At 36.4% G+C, this 24,679-nt stretch overlaps 1 protein-coding gene across 1 annotated transcript in view; it reads right to left on the reverse strand.

The window, feature by feature from the left end:
* The window catches only part of LOC150109923 (6-phosphofructo-2-kinase/fructose-2,6-bisphosphatase 1-like), a 463,954-nt gene extending 445,004 nt beyond the window's left edge, over positions 1-18,950 (reverse strand). Inside the window, exon 1 of the mRNA XM_090397298.1 lies at positions 18,793-18,950. Coding sequence (XP_090253424.1) covers positions 18,793-18,841 — 49 coding nt within the window. The 5' untranslated portion in view covers positions 18,842-18,950. The remainder of the gene's footprint in view (positions 1-18,792) is intronic.
* Positions 18,951-24,679: the final 5,729 nt, after the last annotated feature.

Raw genomic sequence — 24,679 nt, forward strand, 5'->3', positions numbered from 1 at the left:
TGTAAAGCAAGGTCAGCACAGTCATCCATTTTGAGTATTTCCTAACATGCATGATAATGATATATCATGCAATCACATATTCTTATTAAAATGTATTCAATTCAATATCTCACACTCTTTTTATTCATTCTATTACATTGATATCATTTCAAATCATTCTATTCCATTGATATCATGTTGACAAAGTGATCATTAAATAATAATTCCTCCATCCTCTGCATTGGTCATTTTGTCAGCCACCATCAGCCAGTGTCTTTTGTCTTCATCACATAGAATTTTTTGGATTTTGGATGGCTAATCTATGCTCGTATTATGCTTTTTCATTCCTTACCATGCTTATCACTTTTATCAAAGGCATTATACACTCCTCATGAATATGATTATTAACTACTATCTTAAATACTATACAGTGCACTACAGAGAATAAAAAGAGAACATGATTATTTCAGAAAGGGATGTAATTGTGAGTTGGTTTTCACACTTTACTCCAGTTGGTGAAAGTGATCACCTAGGTTGTGGCTAGCCATATGCAGAATTTTGTGAGGAAAGGATACATGAGAATTATAAGGCTGGTGATTATGACAAGTTTAAGAGAGAACTTGGAGTTATGGCAATGAATGAGGAGTTGAGCAATAAAGAAATAAATGCTGCTTGGAAATTGACAGAGAAATACATCAATGTGTGAATGTATTCCAAAGGTCAAAAGACTGAATAAAATAGATATAAAATGGATGAATGAGGCTTAAGCATGAAATCTGGAAAAAGAAGGTACTTCGGAGGCGGTACAAGATGAATAATGGTAATAATCAGTTACATGAAGAGTATAAAGAACAAACTAGGAGAATGACTCAGTAAGTAAGGAAAACAAAAGTGCAGTATGAACAGAAATTGGCAAATTAGGTGAAGAAAAACCTTAGAGAGTTATTTGAGATGTGTGGCAAGTAGAAGGAAGAATGATTATGGAAAAATGATGCTAATGGATGAAAATGGTAGAATGGTGACTGCTGCAAAAGACACTGTTGAGGTATTCAGTGATCAATTTATAAGGGTGTTTCATCCTTATTAGATTTGGTATGCAATAATGGGATGCAAAGTATACACTTGTGGGGAAACTTTAAAAGAAGTAGAGGAGAAGAGAGATATAGGAGTGATGGTGAAGAAGGACCTGAAATTCAGAGGCCATATTGCACAAGTTGAGAAGACGTTACATCGGATAATAGCAATGATGTAGAGGACCCTGATATGCAGAAATAAAGAGGTTATGATGCCATTGTATAAGGCCTTGATTAGGCCTCATATGGATTATTGTGCACAGATTTGGTCACAAGTTTTCGTGGTGATGAGGATATGTTGAAAAAGATCCAGAGAAGATTCACAAAGGTGGTCAGTGGTCTTTGGAATGTGGAGTACTAGGACAGAATGAGAGAATGTAAGTTGAAAAGGCTCATGAATAGGATGAAGGAGAGGGGGATATGATTGAGGCATATAAACTAATAAGGGGTTGTTATCAGGTTGGCATGGAAGAGATTTTTCACAGAATGAGATGGGGGGGGGGAATAACAAGAAACCATGACTGGAAATTGTATGAGGACAGTGTGAGGAGAAGGTTCTTTGCATAGAGAGTGGTTGGTGAATGGAATGCATTGCATGTGTTGGGAATGTAGACATATTAAATCTGTTTAAGGCATGGTTGGATGAGAATTGTGTGCGATAGTGTGGACCTCCTATGATGAGCATCTGACTCCATGGAAGTCAGATAATAATAATAATAATGTGCATCAGACTGCAAGAACAAATGTTCTTCAAGCATCAGTGTCTCCAGAAAGAAAATGCTAGATGTTGAAGGCCATGTGAATCACATAATGGCCTACACAGACATCTCTAGACTCAGCAGTAGTTATTTAGAAGACATTCATACTCGTTTAAAATTTATTTTCCCTCACTGCTTGCATATTTTGTTCATTATGCATTTTCACACCTACAACACTTTCAGATGTGGGCAGCAGTAGAGTAGATGGTGCATGTCTGTGCATGAAACTCATTTCTACCATCAGACAATGCACTAACAAAGCACACTGTCAAAAGCAATAAAAGTGAGAAGAGGTTACTTTTCAACACACTGCTGAAAAGTAACATAGGATATGTTAAAGTTAATTTTCACCATTGCATTGAAATAAGTTGCTTTTTAACAGCATCATGCATGTTTTATGTATAATATTTTCAGCTGAATAAAAATAGCCAACTTGTTATTCTTGTTAACACTTTTTGAAAATCACTCCAGCCTGATGTTTCCCAGCCATTTCAACTGCTGCTCAGAAGACATGACTTGTGCATTTTCTCTCTTCCTTAGAGGTAATGCTGGTCATAACTAATTCTATCAACCTTTGCCATATTCTGTTAACCTTTATTTCTTGTAGAATATATTATCATTATCATACGGGCACCTCCATGGAGTCCCAATACTCATAGCAGGAGACCAAATCTATCCACACAATCTATCATACTTCTCCTTGAACCTAACAGACAAAGCACTCACAACTGACTCTGGCAACCCACTCCACAAATTCACAACTCTCCAAGCAAAAAAATCTAGTCTTCATACCCCCCTTCTAACCACACTTTTATTCAACTTACAGAGATGATCCCTTGTTTTTGTCCCTGAAGCCAAGTGCCGAAATATTTCCCCTGCATCTATCCTATAAAAACCCTTTAACCACCTTACCAGCCATTATGGATCAAATATGCATCCTCATACACTTCATATCCATCATATATTTCCATGTAATATCAATGGTATTACAATTTTAATATGCACTTCGCATCCATGATAACCTTGATGTCTATAGATGTCTTGGCCGGTAGCATGGTTAAGCAACTTAAATTTTTCTATCATATCCCTCTTTTTCTCCTATCAACCAACTTCTGCAATCCACATACCCAAAATCTATCCTCATAGGGAACATTCCACAGACCACTTGCCTCCGAATCCTATCCACTGTTTCCTCATCCACAAGAAGCCCAGAAGAATCAGACTTGAGCACAGTAATCAAGATGTATGCATATCAGGACCTTATAAAAAGGAATAACAATTTCCTTATCTCTACATGTTCATGTGTTCTTCAGTAATCAAGTAATCCTATGGGCTACCTTAGCAATATGTTCCTCTGTCTGTAACTCTGTCTCTCACCACCCCTAAATCTCTAGCTTCATCTATTCCTGGAGTACAGTACCATCAATGTGATATATGGCCTATAATCTATTTTTTCCAAAACGAATAACTACAATTCTACACAATAAACTGATACCCATTATCTTTTGCCCATACTTACAGCCTATTTAAATCATCTTGCAAGCTCTCGACATTGCCTTGATTAACTTTTGCTCTACCTAATTTTGCATTATCAGCAAACAACTGAATATTTCCTTTCAGGTTATTTCCTATGTCATTTATTTACAAATTTAACAGCAATGGTCCCAGCACTAAAGTTTGTGGCACACCACTAGTCACCTGTTTTTACCTTGATTTTGCATATACCACTTTTTCATATATGTGTTCAGAAGACATCCTCTTCCACTTAACCAGTGTCATGTCCATGCCCCATTGTTCTCATTTGAGTAACAGAGTTCCATATGGTATTCTGTCAAGTGCCTTTGCAAAATCCAACAGAATCATCGTATAGCCATTTCCTTAAATTTTTAAATTTTTTTTTAAACCAATTTTTCTAGTACTTTTACCACCATGCCTGAGACACTGATCAGTTCATAATTTGCTACTGCAGTCTTAGAACCTCCCTTATGCAAAGGAATTATTTTGCCCTCTTTCCACTCCCTTGCCACTCTACTAGAGCTGAAAATATTGAACAGAGGCATTGCCAATTCACTTGCACATTCTTGAAAACCCTAGCTGATATCCCACAACTGTATTTACATCGAAATTCTGCAATATCCTAAGAGCCTCCAATTCATCCAACTCTGTTCCCCAGTGTCTGTCACACATGTTAAAGCAGTAACCTCACTAGGACGATATACCCTTGCAAAGTGGTTACTCAGTAACTCAACTATTTTATCAGCTTCTTGTCTCCTTGTGACCATCATCACTCATTAAGGTTAATCTTCCATAGTCATTCTTCCTTTTACTTGCCACATAATGAAAGAACTCTTTGGGATTTCCTTTGGCCTGCTTGGCTAGATTTTTCTCATAATCTGATTTTGTCTTCCTTGCCATGCTAGTCATCTTTCTTGCCCGAGCATTGTACTTTTCGTGAGCTTGCTGGCAACCTTTCTCTTTATATACCCTCCACAGCATTTTCTTCTTTCCTCCCCACTTATCAACTCCACCCTCTTTTTACATGTCCTACTAGTTTGTTTAAAGATTTCTCAATCACTCTCCTCTATATGCCAGTCTGGTTGGCAGAGTGGTTAGCGTATCCGCTCTCCAGCCAAAAGGTTGCGGGTTCAAATCCTGCTGTGGGTATAGATGTTTGTGATTGTCTGTGAAAACACTGGTGGTGGTGGTGGCTGGGGGGGGGGGTAGATGGCGTTGGTGTAGATAATGAAGGTAGTTGTTGGTGGTGGATTGGTGAAGACAGAGGGTTGTAGAGAGTAGTGCCCTCCCTTGACGAGTCTTTGGACTCTGTGGAGGTGTTGTGTAATAATAATAATAATAATATTTTCACCCCTATAAAGAGTAAAAAATTTAATGACTGTTATTTAATTGCATTAAAAATGGCTCATTTATGCAAATGTTTGTAGTTATAGGAAGATGCTGTTTTACAAGATGATTCTGCTAGTCTACATATCATCATCATCCCACGGTACTGATGCTACTAGTTAACTATAGGGTTTTCCATTATCACTCATCATATGGTTTCACTTTTTTCCTTTTACTGCAATCCTCCCCTGCTCAATCACATCCAAGTTGGTTTATATGAACATTATCACCAACTGGGTATATACAACATTAAAAAAAACACACATTCTGTGAGATTATCACCAAATCTAGCATATCCTATAAAACCTGCTTCGAACACATGCAATCTTATTCTTCGAAAATTCCAGAAATTCAGTCTCTTTTGCTTCCTTACATTACTTCTCATTCTACTCCATATTCTCATAACTAATTCCTCTCCACTTATCAACTCCACCGTCTTTTTACATATCCTACCAGTTTGTTTAAAGATTTCTCAATCACTGTCCTCTATACATTCAGCCAGATAAAGAATAAAAAAAAAAAATTACTGTTATTTAACTGCATTACAAATGGCTCATTTATACAATTTTTTATAGTTATAAGAAGATTATCTTTTATGAGATGATTCTGCTAGTCTATAGTAAATAAAACTAATTTCTAGTTCAATTTTTCTGGCAGCAGATAAATTTCACTGTCTGGTGTGCACCACTTACACTGACACAGAAAGTGGCTTGAAAAACACCAAGTTTGGTTTCTAAAGGAGGTGTTCTAGATTGGTTAACTCTTAGGGTGCTCAGTATTCTTGATATACTATTTACAACATATTTACAATCTTTTCATGTATTACATTGGTCATTCAAAAATAAAATTAAAAAAATTTAAAAAAAAGGTAAAATTATTTTTCTTTCCACAGATAGGGACCACAGAAATAGTTTGCTAGAGCAAAATGGCTACTTCACTTTATTATGCTATTATAGGCTTTGGCTGTGACTACTTTTCACAATTTTCTATAATGAATAAATTTCTTATAGTAGCGTTTTCATTAGACAGAGTTGACTGCATTATTTTTGGAAAAATATTTCCCTCTCCCTCAAGAACTTGATAGGATATGGCAAGTTTCCTTAAAATTTAGCAAGACGACTGTTTCTTGATTGTTACTGGTGAGGAACAATATATATAAAAGATCAAAAGTGTAAGTGTATTCACACAGAATCTTCACAGGATGAACCACAAGGTTGTATAATAGCAACACCTTCTTAGCTATTGGAAGTTTATTTTTCACTAGGTTAGACTATAATAAATTTAGTTTAATCCTTTACCCCAGTGAGAGCAAAAAAGTCACCTGAAAATATCTTCAGGACTGAATCTAGTGTTGTACTATCTTACCTGGGTAAGTAGTACAACACCAGGCAACTCATAGCAAAGGTAGAGCAAGCTACCAACACTCCTATCCCAGTATCTCCCATAATGCAAAACACATCTCCTTGTGGATATGTATACTGTTATGCATTAAGGGGTTGGCCACTACCCAGACTAGTTTCGACCTTTATTAGGTCTCTTCAGTGGGAGCCAGGCTCAGAGTTGGGGATACCAGGCAGAAGCAGTAGCAAGGTCATCTTTACCTATAGGAGTTGCCAAAAGGTTTGCCACCTTTTTTTATTAAATTACTCTGGATTTAGAGAAAGATGTTGAAATACTGGGATAGGAGTGTTGGTATCTTGCTCCACCTTTGCTATTAGTTGCACTACTTACCCAGGTAAGATAGTACAACACTATATTCAGTCCTGAAGATATTTTCAGGTGCAAACTTTGTTTGCGCTCACTGGGATAAAGGATTTAACTAAATTTATTATAGTCTAACCTAGTGAAAAATAAACTTTCAACATCTTTCTCTAAATCCAGAGTAATTTAATAAAAAAAAAGGTGGCAAACCTTTTGGCAACTCCTATAGGTAAAGATGACCTTGCTACTGCTTCTGCCTGGTATCTCCAACTCTGGGCCTGGCTCCCACTGAAGAGACCTCAATAAGGGTCGAAACTAGTCTGGGTAGTGGCCAATCTCTTAATGCATAACAGTATACATATCCACAAGGAGATGTATACTGTTATGCATTACATTATGGGAGATACTGGGATAGGAGTGTTGGTAGCTTGCTCCACCTTTGCTACGAGTTGCCTGGTGTTGTACTATTTACCTAGGTAAGATAGTACAACACTAGATTCAGTCCTGAAGATATTTTCAGGAGCAAACTTTGTTTGCTCTCACTGGGATAAAGGATTAAACTAAATTTATTATCTTCTTAGCTAATGGTATAGCTAAGAAGAAAAAAGAAAAAAAGGTGTGAGGGAACAGAAAAAACTGAAATGGCACTTGTGACATAGTATCGATTATTAGAAACACATATTCACAAGAAAAAGAATAATAATTTTATTATTGGAAATATTTTGGCCTGAAACTAACAGGCCATCATCAATATACATGGATGATCATAAGATGAAGCTAGAACAAAGGAATGTTATTCCTTTTTACAGATCTGAGCCATGTGTGGAGTGCCACCATATTGGTAATTACAACTAAGATGAAACCACAAAATAAAACTAAAATAAATTAACTGAAATATAATAAAATAATAAAATTAGACAATAAAGATTAAACTGAATGATATGCCAAATATTTACAAAAAGGGGGAGGAGAGAACCATGCAGCTGCTTGCCATTTATGAGAATGAGGTTCTCTCAAACCTTAGCAATGGATGGATAGATAGCTGCCCAATTTAAGTTTGGGCAGCATGAAAGCACTTCAGCTAAAACTTAAACCAACACTGATGTAAAACACCAGTAATCGACCAGAGGATATTGTGGTCAGTATCCATCCCATGCTGTGTCAGATTTTTTGGATTTATTGTAGCAGATATAAGACTGAACGTCCTGTTTTTCCAAAATACAAGCAAAGGCAATCACACTACACATAGTGAACACCAGAGAAGAGCCTGCTTATCTTTTGTGAAGGATAACCAAGAGGAGAGTTTGATAGGAAAGAATGTATAAAGACCAAACTATCTTTTCACGATCTTTCTATTTGCCTCTGAGATGTCAGCAATATAACAGTGATGTAATAGTAACTAGATGTACTGATACAGGGTTCTTGGGAATGGCTTGTAAGTGTCCAGCATTCATTTAAACTTATTGGAAGTGAGGTCATTCTCAAGAAGTCCATACAGTGGTGGCACTCCAAAATGTCACTGAGATCTATAAAAAGGAATAAGTTTTGTTGAAGTTTCTGTCACATTGTACCTTCATTTTGTAGAGTGTAAGCAAATTAGCTTACAGTAGAGCGTATAAAATAGTATTTAGCATTTAGTTGTAGTAGTAGTATTTAGTGTTCAGTTGTAGTACTTCCTTGGCACTAAGTTAATGATGGCAGCAGCTGCAGCTCCAATTACAAATGGTGTGTCACCAAGTCCTCTGCATTCAAAGAAGATATTTTACGTAATATAATAAAGGATTTTATGGCATGTGGGACCTCTGGCATGTATGCCAGAAGTCCCAGCATGGATATGTGGCAGGTGAGAGAAGGGAGGAGTGCATATATGCGTAAAAAATGTAGGCAACGGGAGGAATTCAGCGAGTCAGATGTTACGATATCTGACCTCATTGCATCAGGAGTGGGAGAATCTCGAGAGACGAGTAGTGTGATAGGTGAGAATAACGAGCAAAATATGAATGAAAAAATAAGAATGGGGAGTGTGGAAGACTTGAATGATTGTGACGTTTTTGGAGATGGTCTTGATTGGGAGGATGAATAGCGAGTAAGAGTGACTAACTTGCAGAGAGAGAGAGAGAGAGAGAGAGAGATGAGTTGAAAGAGGAGGTGGAATATCTTGGGAATGAGATGAGAGTAGGTGAATGGAAGAGACGAATGCAAGGTGAATCAGAGGAGGAGTGAGAGAGAGGGTTATGGGAATGATAGAAGAGTAGAGAATAGAAACAGTAGATGAGAGAGAGGTATGGGAATGATAGAAGAGGAAGAATGGAAACAGTCATAGAGAGGAAGTGAGAAGAACGCGAGGGAGTGCTGGAACCAGGGATAGAGTGATGCCAGGACAGCAGGTAAATAGGGGAACACTGAGAAAGTGTTAGAGGAGATGGAGAGAGAGAGAGAGAGATGCAGGTGAGAAATCAAGGAACAGAGTGGTAAGAGGTGTGATGTATAGACGCGATGATCTGTGGTGTGCAAGATAGGATGCCAGAGAAGTGTTTTCCTGGAGGAACAATAGAAAGTGTGGCTATGGCAATTAAGCAGGATGAAAGGGTGGATGAAATGATTGTGATGGTGGGCACGAATGACTTGAGAGGCAGTGCAAATCGAGTGGCGAGAGATCTGAGATTCATGCTTGAGGTTGTACAAAGGAAAACACAGAGAGGAAAGATAGTGTGTGTGTTACCTAGGTATGATAATCAGGAGCTTAGCAGAAGAGCAATAATAATGAATAGCTTAATAGCCAGAATGTGTCAGAAAAGAGGATTTGAATATGTGGATGCTTTGAGGGCATTTGAGGACAGAAAGGAACTGTATGCAAGAGGCCGCTTGCATTTGAATGAGGAAGGACGTAGACATCTGGAGAGATTGCTGTTTTCGGAATGAGTCGGTATGTCAATGCAGGGAAACTAGAGTTCCCAGGATGGATGGTAGCAGGGGTTGGCCTGTTGTGGGAAGGGTGATGATATCAGGTAACACTGAGTCCAGTGGGATCTGGAGGAGATAATGTATAGAAGCAGTGACATTTTTATGCTTTATACAAATGCCAGAAGTATCCGGAATAAAGGAGATGAATTGGCGCTGCTGATTGCGTCAGCCTGGCTAAAGGTTATTGGGATCACTGAGACGTGGTTGACAGAAGACGATATAATAACAATGATAGAAATAGCAGGGTACAGCAGTTTTTAGCAGGATAGGAGATAAGAGAGAAAACGTGGTGGTAGAGTAATGCTTATGATAAGTATTGACTTATGTCCAAGAGTGGAGGCTTTGGAAGGCAGTCACACTAATGGTTTTGAAAGCATATGGTGTGAGGTAGAGGTGGACAAGACAGAATATTTAGTAGGGTGTTGAGGAGTACAGAGGGTGGGGGAGCAGGAGATGTTTAGGCAGTTGAGCTTGGCAAGTGCAAGAAGAATGATTGTTATGGGAGATTTTAACTACAGCTGTATAAGCTGGGAAGAAGAAAATGCATGTAGTAATAAGAGAATGGAATTTCTAGAATTCTTGAGGGCAAATATCTTAGGCAACATATAAGAGAGGGAACAATAGGTTCAAGAGTTTTGGATTTGGTCATGGCTTCAGAAAAGCTGATAATAACTAAGATGACATCTTTCCCCCCAGTTGGAGAGAGAGTGACCATGTGGTTTTGACATGGAAGATGAATAGACATCCAGGAGTATCAAAGAAAATAGAACATATGTGGAATTATAAGGCAGATGATTATAATAGTCTTAGATATCAACTTCGGGAAGTTCCATGGAGGGTGCAATTGGAAGGCCAGGATATCACTAGTGCTTGGGAAATGGTGAAGGAATATTTGTTAATAGCAATAGTAAGCTGCATTCCATGAGTGAAGAAGCAGACACAATTTAGTGTAAAGTGGATGACAAACAATAACAAACATGAACTGTAGGTGAAAAATAGATTATGGAAGAGATATATATATATATATAGAGAGAGAGGTAGAGAGCAGATGCATGAAGAATATAAGACTCAGGCCAGGAGAGTGACTAGTATGGTGAGGAAGGCAAAACTGGAATATGAGAAGAGATGGGCACTAAGATCCAAAGAAAATCCTAGGGAATTTTTTAGCTGTGTGGCCAGTAGGAGGAGAAATGATTGTGGAAGAATGACATTGTGGGATAAAAATGGGAATAGAGTGACTGATACAGAGAACATAGTGGAGTTGTTCAATGAGCACTTTATTGGAATATTTCATCCTGGAGAAGGTTTTAATACTACAGGGTTTAGGGCAGGTTCAAGGTTTAGAGGTGCAAAAGGAGAGTGTGTTCCAAATACTGAGTACTCTGGATATCAGGATATATTTTTGAGAAAATGTGCAAAAGAACTCACAGCTCCGTTGACCTAGGTTTTCAATTAAAGTCTTGCTATGGGAAAGGTACCCAAGGAATGGAAGGAAGGTAAGATAGTGCCATTGCATAAGGGTGGGTAGCAGACTGAAAGTGTCTACTTAGAGGCGAGTTTGTGTGTCATCTGTAGTTGTTAAGGTCTTCGAGAAATTAGTGAGGGACTATATACAGCATTAGGCAGTTGAGGGTAATGTTATATGTGAGAATCAACATGGATTTGTTAAGGGGTGCTCTTGCTTAAGTAATATGATTGCCTTTTATAATAAAGCGAAAAGAGCAGTTGATGAGGGAAAGGCATACATTGCCATATTTTTGGATTTTGCAAAGACATTTGACAGGGTGCCACATGATAAGCTGATATATATGTTACAGCACATGGGTTTAGAAGTTAGGTTAGTCGACTGGATTCAGGATTGGCTGTCTGATAGGTATCAGAGAGTTGTGTATGGTGGAGCAATATCAATGAAGCAGAAAGTTAAAAGTGGGGTTCCACAGAGCTCAGTACTGGGACCTGTATTGTTTAACCTTTATATCAATGACATTGTCAATGGATTGGAAGAGGATATTCAGTTCTTTGCAGATTATGTGAAGCTGGGAAGGGTTATTAGTAATAGTACAGATGTGGCAGCCCTGCAAGAGGATTTGAATAAACTAGACAGATGGGTAAATAAATGGGGTATTGGTTTAATGCAGCAAAATGTAAAGTCTTGAAATTTGGGATACATTGATGGGAGGTTGCACTGAAGGAAGTAGTAGAGACAAGAGATCTGGTGGTGATGATCGATAAAAAACTGAAATTCAGGGGCATATGATATGATATAATAAATATGTTGTCAGTTGAATGAACTTCCCACGATGAGTCTTTCGACTCCATGGAGAGTGTAATAATAATAATAAGGTAATATAACATTTTTATTTTAGATTAATAAAATTGGCTCTTTTTAGTTCAAGATGTGACATAATTAGGAAATGACAACAAACGTGATAAATTTGCAAATATTTCAAAATGGAGTGGACAGTTATATTTTCTCTGGAAAAACACATACCAGTATCAAAACTTAGTTCAACTACACAGTTTTACTAACATTCAAAGCAAAAAGTTCACTGAACCTTTTGTGAAATGCAAGCAACCAAAACCATGATATGACATGCAATCCCAGATCATCTGACTGGCTGAAAATTTGATTATTGATACCAAACAGTTAGGGTTGAAGTTTTCCGCTCATCATCTTCGCGAACTGTCTATCTGCCTTTGGCGCCCTGCAGGTTAAACTTTTTATTGTCAGAAAATATTACTCTTTTTCACTGATCAGGGGTCCATTTGGCATGCTCTTTGCACCAATTTAACAAAGTCAAACATTTTTGGGGGGTTAACAAGAGCTTCTTTTTAGGACACCTAGCCATCAGTTCCTATCGAATGAGTCTTCTCCTGATAGTTACAGAGCTTGCCACAATTCCCGTTTGTTCTTCCCAGTCCTGTTTCGGTTCTCCAGACAACACACAATGATTTTTGAGATAGTCACTTTAGAACTTGATCATGGCATAGTGTAGACAGTGGCTTTCTTCCTGTCCCCTTCTTCTTTTTAGCACGGTTTCCTTCACTTTTGACAGTAGTCATTCCACAGTAGATTGACTACCATACACCCTTTTAGCTATTTCACAAGAAGGATAGCTAGCCTTCTCTATTCAAAGATTGAATCACTTTTCCCGTGTGGTGTTAATTGCACATAATTAGCCATAGCAATCTCAGCACAAAAATGCAAAAACTAGCTCTTGCTGTCTATTTACAGAATAAAAAATTCTGATACAATAGCAGCAACTATTACATTATACAGAAACCCATGGGAATGACAGATCATGCAATACAATGAAAATGACAATTTAACTATTCAAAACTGTATTTATGTAAGGTGATGTGGTTTCTATAAACATGTGTGTGTATATATATATATATATATATATATATATATATATATTAAATGCCTCCATAGCAGAATCTGTCTACTGATCCCAATGCTTTGTTCTATGACTGACTGACCAATCTCTTCAATATTTGAACTATGACTGCAGATATACAGGTTGGCCTCTAACTCGAAACATCAGTCATAGCATATTCTTTTGCAATTGTACCATTTTGCCTTCTTTCCACTCCTTTACATCTTTCTCACATAAGCACTCTTTCACATTAAGTAACCAGGCTAAAGGTACAGCACACCTATTTTCACTTTTTTTTTCATTCATAGAGCAGAAATAGACAAAGAAAACATAGGACTTTATTGTTCCATGTATATTCCCTCTTGAATGAATCTTTTCCTGACTGACCACTTTCAAGTCAGTACCTTACAATCGCTCTTACCAACACAGCAGTGGGAGACAGTGTGGTTTGGTGTGAGAGTAGCAAATCACTTTATGATAAGTAAACCATGTGAGATGATCCCTTTCAGTAGTGCACTCAGGGTTTAATCTTGAAAGGGGGGGGGGAGTTCAGTAGACGATTTGAAAATACACACTACGCATCACATACGACCTATGACTGAGCATTTGCAATGATCGCTAATTCAAAAGTAGAAGAAAGAGAAGACACAACATAAATAAAAAAAATGAATTTTATTAATTAGGAAAAGATTTGGAAAATTTTCCAGTGTTTTTCCTTTTCTTTAAGGAGGGCCAGGGGCCCCTTGTTCCCCTCCCCTCTGGGTGCACCACTGATCCCTTCTTTCAATATAATCAGCATTCATTTTGGTAAATTATGAAGACTACAACTGTATTAAGAATAATTACTTTAATTGCCCAACATTCTGACCTTCGTATTAAAGTCATCATCTGGAGTATACACACATATATACAAAGACAAACTGTATTACACTTCAAACAGTATGCCAAAGTGACAATGATTTGATCAACCATTATTCTACTGGCCTGACCTCTAGTAGGGAAAAAAAACATCAGAGAATAAATTCATATTAATACTTTCAATACATTTGAATACAGCAATATTGGTGGCCTAATCAATAATTTAACATAAGTGTTTGTTATATTAAAGCTAAGATCCTAGATTACTACAGTCCTAATTATAATTTATAATGAAATGTTAGCAATGTGGAGAGAATATATGTCATCCATATTCTTATGATTTCTAGACTATCATTATTGGTAAGATTAGGGTGGTTGATAAGAATTTCACGTTTCTTTAAATTTTTCGCTCGTACCACATTTTGGTGTGATGTAATGAACAGGTGCCTTTCCAGTCAATGCTATGTAGAGTATTCAGGGTATGATCAGTAAAGCCAGATTTACCATAGTTATTAAATTTAATGTGTCATTTATGTTCCTTTTTTCAGATAAGAATTGTGCATCTTCACCTATACAAGGATGTTATAGGTGCAATGAATACAGTATATTCTGGGGTGGGTGGGTGGACCAGTGGATTGTTGGAGGAGTTCAATAAGCTATGTAATTTTGCAGGAGGTTTAAAGATAGCATTAAGGTTGTATTTCTGTAGTATTTTGTTTATTTTATCTGATATTCCTTGTATGGAATGGTGACAGTTTTATTGTATTTCAGTTTAGTTTTATTATTAGGTGCAGTCTTCTGAACAATTTTATTGATAATATTTTCTGTACCTATTTTTTAGGACAGTATTGTTGATTGCTTTTAATTCATGCTTAAGTGCTTGCTCAGTGGAGCAAATCTTTAAAGCCCTGTATTTTAGTGTGATCCCCTAGTTTTTGTGTTGGGTGGTGGTGGTAAGAGTTTGTGTGTGTGTGTGTGTGTGTGTGTGTATATATATATATATATATATATATATTGGGCCAGTATGGATAGGCTCACAGTAAACAGTGAAGGACTGCCAGAAGGAAGATGAGATGATCTGACTTTCAATTTCAATTGCGAGTTGTATGGGTTTCTGTTGTTTGTTGAGGTAGCTGAGGAAAGTGTCTAATGTCTGACAGCCATGCAATCAGATAACAAAAACATTGTCAATTTACCTAATCCTGACTTTGGGTTTTAAAGTAAGGGAATCTAGAGCATGTTGCTCAAAAACTTCCATATGAAAGTTAGCAACTGGAGGGCGATAATCGTGAGTCCATGACTGTGCCTTCTTTTTTCACAGGGGTAAAAAGTATTCTGCTATACAAATTAACTAGACAATAATACATAGGCATTGATAGGAAAATTTGTGAAAAGGACAGCGATGTAAAAATTGACTAATAAATCACTTTTATTAAGTGCAATGTCCTTAATTTTGTTTCCAAAGTGTTGTGTGTTTTTTATATATGAAGGCGAATGACTATTTAAAATGTTTGAAATACTGCTTTAATGTAATATATCTTGTCTTTTTTTGTGTGTACTGCAGATGATGACCTTAATATGAAGGTTAAAATGAAATATCAGGATACTGAAGTTATTATTATTATTATTATTCCTGATACCTCCAAGGAGTCCGAAGACTCATCGTGGGAGGACACCTACAACTGTCTCTACACCTAACCTCTACTACGAATCATCTCCATCAACGCCATCTACCGCCCACCTCCAACACCACCACAACTAGTAATTTTTTTTTGTCTGTAAATTGCGTGTGTTATTATTCTTAACACAACTGTATTCCCCATAATTTACTGAAATGAATGCATGTGAAATGATCTCTTTGTCATTGAATAATAAAGATATTATGTACTTTAATTAATATCTATATTGCCTATTCAGAGTGTGTCTAATATGTCTATTCATGGGACAGTATGCTTTGGTGGGAGTAAAAAAAATACTGAAGGTTGCTAGGAGAGAAGGGAGAATCTTGCTGTTTCTATTTAAGACTTCCTGGGGAAAAAAAAAAAAAGAAAAAAAGAAAAGTCTGCTTTCTTCCTCTTAGAAATAGGATTGTAATGAGAAGAATGTAAACCTGGATCCCTTTTCTAGGTAGGTGTTAGCAAAACCACTTTGTCAATGGAAATGTTGAAATAAGTATACCATATAATAGCATTTAACAACCAACAGTTCAAAAAGCTCCAGGTTCTGACAACTGTCCTTTTGGTTATATCTTCCATAACAAACAAAAATTGTATTTTTTGACAGTTTCTATTTAAAAGAACATAAATTCATCATGCATTCTTACTTACATTATTTGTAGTGTACTGTACTGTACAAACTGAAGTTTGTACAGTACACTACAAATCCACCCGTCTCCACCATCTGGTTTCCATGATGGCAGGCTAATAAATTATGACAGACAAAAAACTGAAGTTACCAGTTGGGAGAAATGTTTGCAGTATAACAAGAATTGGAAAATGTGTGGGCAAGATGCATGACTTGACAATGCTGTGAAAATTCTTCAACAACTGACTGAAATGCTAATGGAGACAAACAAGCTGTTGATACTGCTGTGGTGGGGGAATAAGACAATCATAATTTTACATCACTGTAAAATGGACTTTATCTGATTTATTTTATGATACTAATAATTATTATTATTACAGTGTCTCAATGATCCAACTCTCAAATAACCAAATCTTTAGTTAACTAGTTCTCGAATGGATTAGCATACCGGATTCAACTGGATTCCAGAAGAGCACCATGTAAATACACATTCACTGATCAAGATCAGTAAATTAATTTCTTAATGCAACCAAGTAACTGAGGCTATCCATTTTTACCAGATCTCTACAGAGGAATTATCAAAAGACTCTGCAGAAAGTTCACGCTTACTGCCATGCTGCCTATTATAATACAGCTTAAATTATTCAAACCCCATCAGAAATATTCCAATTCATGTATTTTCTTCCTAATATCACATCCTAATATCACATTTTGCATATTATATTCTGCCCTCATAAATGATATTCCCAAGTTCTGACATTATCTTTGATATCTATTATAAATTCTTTCAAGTTTCTTCACTTCCCTGAAATTAAAATCTACATGTACTCCACATGTGGACTACAACTTGTATCATTTGTTAGTCTCTCTTTCTAATCACTACAGCAACTTTCTGTGCCACTTCTAGAAAATATTCCATAAACTTAAATTCTGTAGTTTTCAACTAAGGATCCATTGTCATCCGGATTTCTTATGGGTGTGCATGTAGAGGAGGGGAGCAGACTCATCAATTATAGTACCCAGATTGTTATTTTCAAATTCTGACAGACCATATTTTGTATTTAACTGAATACAATATGAACTTTCAAATCTACCCAAATTAATATATTCAAAAAATACATATCTTTCTCAAACTTTTGAAAATATTGTTAACATACAGAGTGAATAATGGTGACCTCAAGAGAGAAACATGTAGTACTCAGTTATATGATACTTTCCAACGTTTAAGCACTTTTCAATATCAAGTCATTATCATCTATTGGAGTTAGACTTCAAGGCCATTTTAATAGCCTATTATCATTCCAATGGCATTGATTATATCTACTAAAGTCTCCGAAATATATAAATATGCCTTGTTTCATATAGTTCTAATGAGAAAGTGATTTAACTTTTATAAGCTTTGATACATGTTGAAAGTTTTTCACTTGATAACAAGAATATAATTTTTTGGCATCTTTATTTAATCTTTGATAGAAATTTGCATGTGTGAGCCCTCGAAATATTCTGTTTAGATGTGTGTTAAAAATGGAAACTATTCTCATGATTTCCTAAGAGGTGTAGTGAATTGTAGAATTATTATTCTACAATTCTGGTTAGAATAAAACATTTTTATTATTATTGTACAGGCATCTTCATGGAGTTAGAAGCCTCATTGCAAAAGACTCGTAATTTTCTTTATAGTATTTATTAATTAACTGATGACTGGTATGCATTTATTAATTACTCATAGTATTTTGTGGAATTATTTATGCTTTTACAATGAATTGCTGTGTGTTTAAATTAAATTAGCCATTGGTTTTTTGTTTTTTTTTAGCATAGGAGGGGAATATTCTAGTATTGTGAAAGGGATATAGGGCAAAACATCATAAAATTAAGTTTATAAAACATACTCCATTTTAAAATATAATGAATAAAGTACCTGATCTTCTAACATTGGTACTTTATTTTGAAAGTATATGGCCCAATTAATATAACCCATAATATAACCCAACTATAATTTATTTCACTTACTTTAATGCTCTTATAATATCAGAATTTTTTAAACTGTATAAAATATTGTTTTTAAGGCATAAACCTTCAGAAAAAAAGTCTTGCTTTAACAGGTTCTTTACTTCAGTTAATCACTGTAATACAAAAAATAGGGAACTCTGTTACTGAAAATAAGAAAAGAAAAATTCAATATATATATATATATATATATATATATATATATATATATATATATATATGTTTGATCCTATAATTTTCGTTAATTTCCAAGTTTAGTGAGTTTAATTTATAAATGCCTACTTTAAATATTTACGCTTAACATTCACTTTTCTTACATTTTTGTAACAAAAAATGCCCAACCAGATTTTACATTTTCAAGAGAGAGAGAAAAAAAACGTTATTCAACCCTTCTACCTGCTTCAACAAAACTTTGTATGAAATAATAAATTATGTACGTTCATCAAATCACACACTCAATGCACCTCCGTTAAGAGGTGAAGATTTCTTTCAGGGGATTTTTTTTTTTTTTTTCCTTTTTCTTACCCTCTACTGTCTATGAAAGTATGATGTATTTACTTTTCTCGTCATACAGAAATGCGCGTAATCTCAATCTTTTGAGACTCACAAAACCATCACTGATTTATTACTTCGATACAACGAATAAATTAACAGGCGGGAAAAAAAAATAATTTCGAAGTTCGTGAGTGGAGTTGATTGTTTATTCCGGTTATAAAAATTGTCATGGCAACTGTCATATCAACAAACTAATAAAATAAATAAAATAACTTACGCAGATGTCCGAAATTCGACAGGTAGAATAATAGTAACCTGGCGACACGTCAAATTAATCTTTTAAAAAAAAGAAAACGTGCTATTTACACTTACCTCGTCCAGGAAAAGCTCTAAGTGTGCTGTTCAGGAATGTCGCAGACATAGTAGAAACAAACTAGGTGGCAAAAATATGCAAATAAATTTTGTCCATGTGTGCTGTCATATTATCCTTTAAAAAAACAAAGCAAGAAAAGAAAAGAGGCATCTATTTCACGGATAGATGTGAAAAGAATCACGCGATGCAACGGAACGCTCACGTCAGCAGGGAATACATCCGGGACATGTGTGCTGAAGGACTGTGAATGAATCCTGCATACTTCCGCTATCTCTGTCTCTTTCTCTTTGTATGGCGTCGTTTACGATTACCTTTTGTGCAACAGACTGTGTCACAAAGGCGCCTGTTGAAGATTAAGTGAGCGTTCCATGTTAGTGAAATGGAAATCATGCTAAGCCGATGACTTGAGATTATCGTACTTGATTTTTGCGTCTTAAAATTGTCTTAATTTAACACATCAATTCGGATTTCATAATTGTTTTTTATCTGTTTGCTGTTCGCATAATTTTCTAATAAAGTAGGATTTAATTTTATGATCGCTATGACAAAATACACAACTTTAATGTGTATTTTGTCATAGCGTTTGTTTAATGGTCATTTTCCTCCATTTTAGTGAAAAAAAACTAATTCTGAAGTCAAAATCAGAATGCCTCTGGACATATAACTGTCCCATTTTTTTTTTTTAATTCATAAAATATAGCCAACATTTTCGCTGTACCATGTTTCGAATAAAGGGTGTAGAAGGTGTACTCTACTAGTATGTATAAGAACTTTTGTTGTCCCTGTTGAAGTGTTGGGTACATATATTTCATTTTGCAATTGCTGCTACGACCTACAACGTAAAAGCTTTATAGCCTGGAGTCAGTATTAGTGAAGTCTTGCAGAATGGACTCTAGCTACCAATCTAAAAAGTTAGGTAGAGCTAAAAGATATTCGCCTACTCCCTATGGGGAAATAAAAGGCCTTAAAGGATTGATTGATAACTATATAAGCAGGAGCGTTTTAATTTATTTTTTGATTACATTAAAATACCAGTTACTAGAATGAAGTAAAAAAAAAAAAAAAAATTAGAGCCCTCCTCTCGGCAGAGCTAACTGGGACCCTATAATGGAAGGATACGTGACTTTAATTCCCTTTTCACTTCTGCACTTTTGCTATCTTTTTCTTTTCCTCTCCTGCACTCTTTTTTTTTTTTTTTTTTTTGACACATCGTGATATTGTAGAATAAATTAACAGATTCGAATATTTGTTGGGCGTCCTCTTTTTAAATTCGCACGCCAATAAGCTCTTATTCTGTAGTTATTTGTCTCCAATGATTCGCAAGCTTCTGAAACCGAATGCTATTATTATTAGCAGTAATAATCAAAGGAAGGGTAATATCACTGACTTAAGAAAATATTTAGTTTCCATAATTATAGAGAAACAATGAAATTCATTATTAAAACAGTCCTGCTTTTTTTTTAGCAAGAGAGAAAGCGGGATGATCACCCATCAGCATCTGCCCTTGCAAAATGAATGCAATACGGGAGGCGACTTCCTCCCCTCTGAGAAGTCTCCGTAGCTCAGTCGGTTTCGACGATACCCTTTAGATGGAAAGACCTGGTTCGAATACCGTCTGGGATGCGAAGAAAGTTTATCAGGGCTTTTCGACTGAAGGTGAGTTAGCCGGTCTCATAGGGAGGTAGAGGATTTAATCCCGGAAACTCGGGACTAAAGCCTACCGGTTTGCCTATTCGTCCCTGAGAATAGGCAAACCGATGCCATTGGAACACGAGCAGTTAGAATGCATAATACACTATCCTCATAGCCTGAGTTGTTCTGGCGTTAAATCTAAATAAACCATGCCAAATCCTTCCCTCTCTTTCTATATAAAAAAAAGAGGGGAAATAGAAGTATGCATCATAGTATATGTATGGTAAGCATGCTGATTACAAGAAAATTTTCATAAGCATTTTGAAGTGTGGTTGAGTTAGCCAGCTTATTCCTGTCATCACAATAGTGGATTACCTTATCCTAAAATTATGATTGTGCAAGCAGGGATGTTTGACAAGACATGGGTCTTAAGAGTATGTAAGAAGCAACACGGATTATAATTATATCATCGCCATTATTATAGTATAACTGGAGAAGGCCTAGGCACTAGGAATAGTTCTGTTAGTTGGCAATGCTAGTCACCCACTAAAGGAACTTTTCCTATCCTGCCTTCAACCGGTTCCCAAGTTAGTCATTTCTGGCACATGCCATTAGAGAATTTTATTCCTGAAACTTGGGTTTTTAATCCTTCAGGTCAAGAAAAAGCAACTATAGAACTCATTATATTTCATACAATAATATATTTGGTTAATATATATTCTGTCTATCATAATCTGCTCTCCGGATGGCAAGTGAAATCATTGATAATCTTTGAGCAACTATTAGTGATTAATTAAGGGTGGAGCTGGCTGCCACTTGGTTTTCAAGTGACACCTCAATGGCTAAGTTGACTTTCTTTGGAGATTAAAAAGTTTTAAGTACTGCCACAAGTGATTGCTTCCAGTACGACACAGAATTCAAGCTTGTTTGGAAGCAGCTTTGTCAATAGCATTTGAGAACTTGATGACATTTCATAGTGTGTGACATGTAATACTGAACTAAGTTTATTTTACTTAACAGTGTACGTTAAAAAAAATGGTCAGCAGAGTACGTCGTTCGCCACCTTTACAATGTTACGGCCGAGTTGGATAAAGGGAAAGGATAGACTATGAAAATGTTGGATTTTTCTAAGGCATTTCATAGGATACCACATGATAAGATATTGCGTAAACTGGAGAATATGGGATTGGAACATAATCTATTGACTTAGATCAAGGGATGGTTAAAAGACAGATATCAAAAAGTGGTATACAATGGTGTAAATCTGCCAGATTTAAGGTAACCAGTAGTGTACCTCAGGGTTCAGTCCTTGGGCCATTACTGTTCAATCTATACATTAATGACTTCAAGCAGGGTCTATCATCAGATTTGCAATTGTTTGCTGATGATGCGAAGATAGGCAGGGCAATCAGGGATGCAACTGATATTCAGCAATTACAAAATGATTTGAATAGACTGGAAATCTGGGCAAACGAAAATGACTGTCAATTTAATGTTAGTGAGTGTAAAGTTATGCACTTTGGCGTGATTAGAGATCCAGCGGCATATTATATTAGCGGGGTTATGCTACAAGAAACTGAAGAGGCAAGGGATATTGGTGTATTGGCGGATAAGAATTTAAAGTTCAAAGGTCACAGCAAAAGTTGAAAATACAACTCAGAGGATAATTTCTATGCTGAAGCAAACCTTGACATGTAAGGATAAGGAAGTAATTTTGCCTCTTTATAAGGCTTTGATAAGACCACACTCGGATTACTGTGCGCAGATTTGGTCTCCCGGGTTCCAAGGGGATAAAGAAGATGTGGAAAGGGTGCAAAGAGGAGTTACAAAGATTATATCCGGATTATGGGATTTAGATTATGAAGACAGACTGCGAGTATGTGGATTACAGACTCTGGTTAACAGGAGAAAGAGGGGTGATATGATAGAGGTCTATAAACTTTTGAATGGGTGTTATAGCATTTCAAATGATGAAATTTTTCGTTATATGGAAGGCGGGGAAAGGACACGGGGGGGCATCCATGGAAGTTAAGGTTGCTCTCAGTCAAGAAAGTGGTAAGAGCTAGGTTTTTCTCTCAGAGAGCAGTGAGTGGGTGGAATAATTTGCCCTTTGGGGTAGTGAGTGCATCTAGTGTAAATGAATTTAAGGGAAGGTATGATAGCTGGGTTGGATATGATAGCAAACTTGACTTGTTTGTCTGTTTGCTTACTTGGGAAATGGAGTAAAACCAGGTTTAAAATAGCTTGGTATCTTTAACATTTATTATACCCAAGGTAAAATACTTTCTCCATTTATATCTCCTCCTGAGATTTTTATTTAATAAGGTTAAAACACCTTATGGTAACTTGTTCTGGTAAAATACTTATAAGCTCTGTATTACTAAAATTTTAGTATATTTCTAGCCTGGCTCCCACTGATGGGGCTGGCCTTGAGAGGCTCTGCTTGGGGATAGGTTTTTGCCTGTCTCTGAGTAGGGTCACCGCTGAGATTATGGCTCTGGCTGGTGGTGGGGTGAGCCTACCACTGGGTAGAGCCAACGCTGAGAAGTTCTTCTCGGTGATGGGGTGAACCTGCCACCGAGTGGAACAACGCTGAGTTGGACGGTTTTTCGGCCACTATGGAGTGGTCTAGGGATCGTCCTAATTTTTAGAGAGGTCTTTACTTAAATACACCTCAATAGGGGTCCTAACCGGTGAGCGTCATTATGAGTTAGCTCTCTTAAGGCTTTTGCCTTAAGGGAGCAATTTGAGTCTCCGGGGAAAGTGTTCTCCGCCACGGCCCGCTGAGGGGCTTTGTCGGTGAATGCTTTCCTTCGGAATAAGAGAGGTTCTGCCCGGTGGTGGGTGGCATCCCTGAGTGTAGCCAACGCTGAGGTGGACGGTCTTTCGCCCACAATTGAGTAGCCTATGGATCGTCCGAATTTTTAGAGACGACTTTACTTATTCATAAGGTCGAAATCGGTCTGGGTAGTGGCCCCTTGCTTTTAATACAAAGCATCATACATCTCCACCAGGAGATGTGCTTTGCATTAAGGGTAAATATTAAGATTAGTGATCAGAGCTTATTCTATTTTTACCATGAGTTGCCTTGGTCTTGCACCACGTACAGGATCAGCTAGACTTGCAACACTTGCAGGCGCAAACTTGACTTGTTTGTCTGTTTGCTTACTTGGGAAATGGAGTAAAACCAGGTTTAAAATAGCTTGGTATCTTTAACACACACACACACACACACACACACACACACACGCACGCACGCACGCGCACACACACATATAAGCTGATTAAAATAGAAAACAGTCCTTAGCCCTACTGTATACCAAATATACTACAATTTGCGAATACCCTTTTGGTTGGGAGCAACATTTTAAAAAAAAATGTTTTTTAAAGGAATGGAAAATCTTTTTTTTTTATTTTATTTTATTTTAGTTTAGTTTATTTTTTTTATGTGCTAAAGAGCTATTTTGGTGAAAATTGTATTGAATCGAATATTTCGAGAGAAGGTAGGTGCATCCCCAAATTCAGCTTTATGTTTGAGTTTGGGAAAATTAGCCTAAAAGACAAGACTGTCGACTCTCGATTTGTTTAGGTTCATTCTCAATTGTAAAGCCAGAGAGCCAGACCTTTCTTGTTTATTTTAATTATATATTTACAATTGATTTAGCTTATATATTAACTTACAACGCAGAACACGGCATTGTAAGTTACTACATAGTATATATAATATCATATAGCAAATACAACCACTCTTAATCCCAACACTGATTAATTTCAATGTTTTGTGCTATGAATTGCTCGAGAAAATTGTTTCGAGCTTACTGCCATAGGCAGTTTTTTTTTTTTTTTTTTTTTTTTTTTTTTTTTTTTTTGAATCTTCATGTTTTCTACTTCAGCAATCACTTCTTGTCCTTTACTGTATTTTTTTTTTCTTTTTTTCAAAGATGAAGGACGTAGAAATGTATAAGTCACACACTTATACATTTCTACAAAAGCGTACTTCCCAACATTTTATTTTATTTTTGTATTTATTTTATCTATTCTGCTTCTCTCCCCCCCCCCAACACACACACACACACACACACACACACACACACACACACACACACACACACACACACACACACACACACACACACACACACACACACACACACAAAAAAAAAACCGCCAGAGCAGATTAAAAGCTTTTATCTGTTAAAAATTGCATCAATCAAACAGCAAATATAAACTTTTTTTTATCGTATTTCAACACAA

This window comes from Typopeltis vanoorti, chromosome 1, assembly GCF_054136105.1.
Source record: "Typopeltis vanoorti isolate ZY-2024b chromosome 1, IOZ_Tvanoo_1.0, whole genome shotgun sequence".
Taxonomy (NCBI): domain Eukaryota; kingdom Metazoa; phylum Arthropoda; class Arachnida; order Uropygi; family Thelyphonidae; genus Typopeltis; species Typopeltis vanoorti.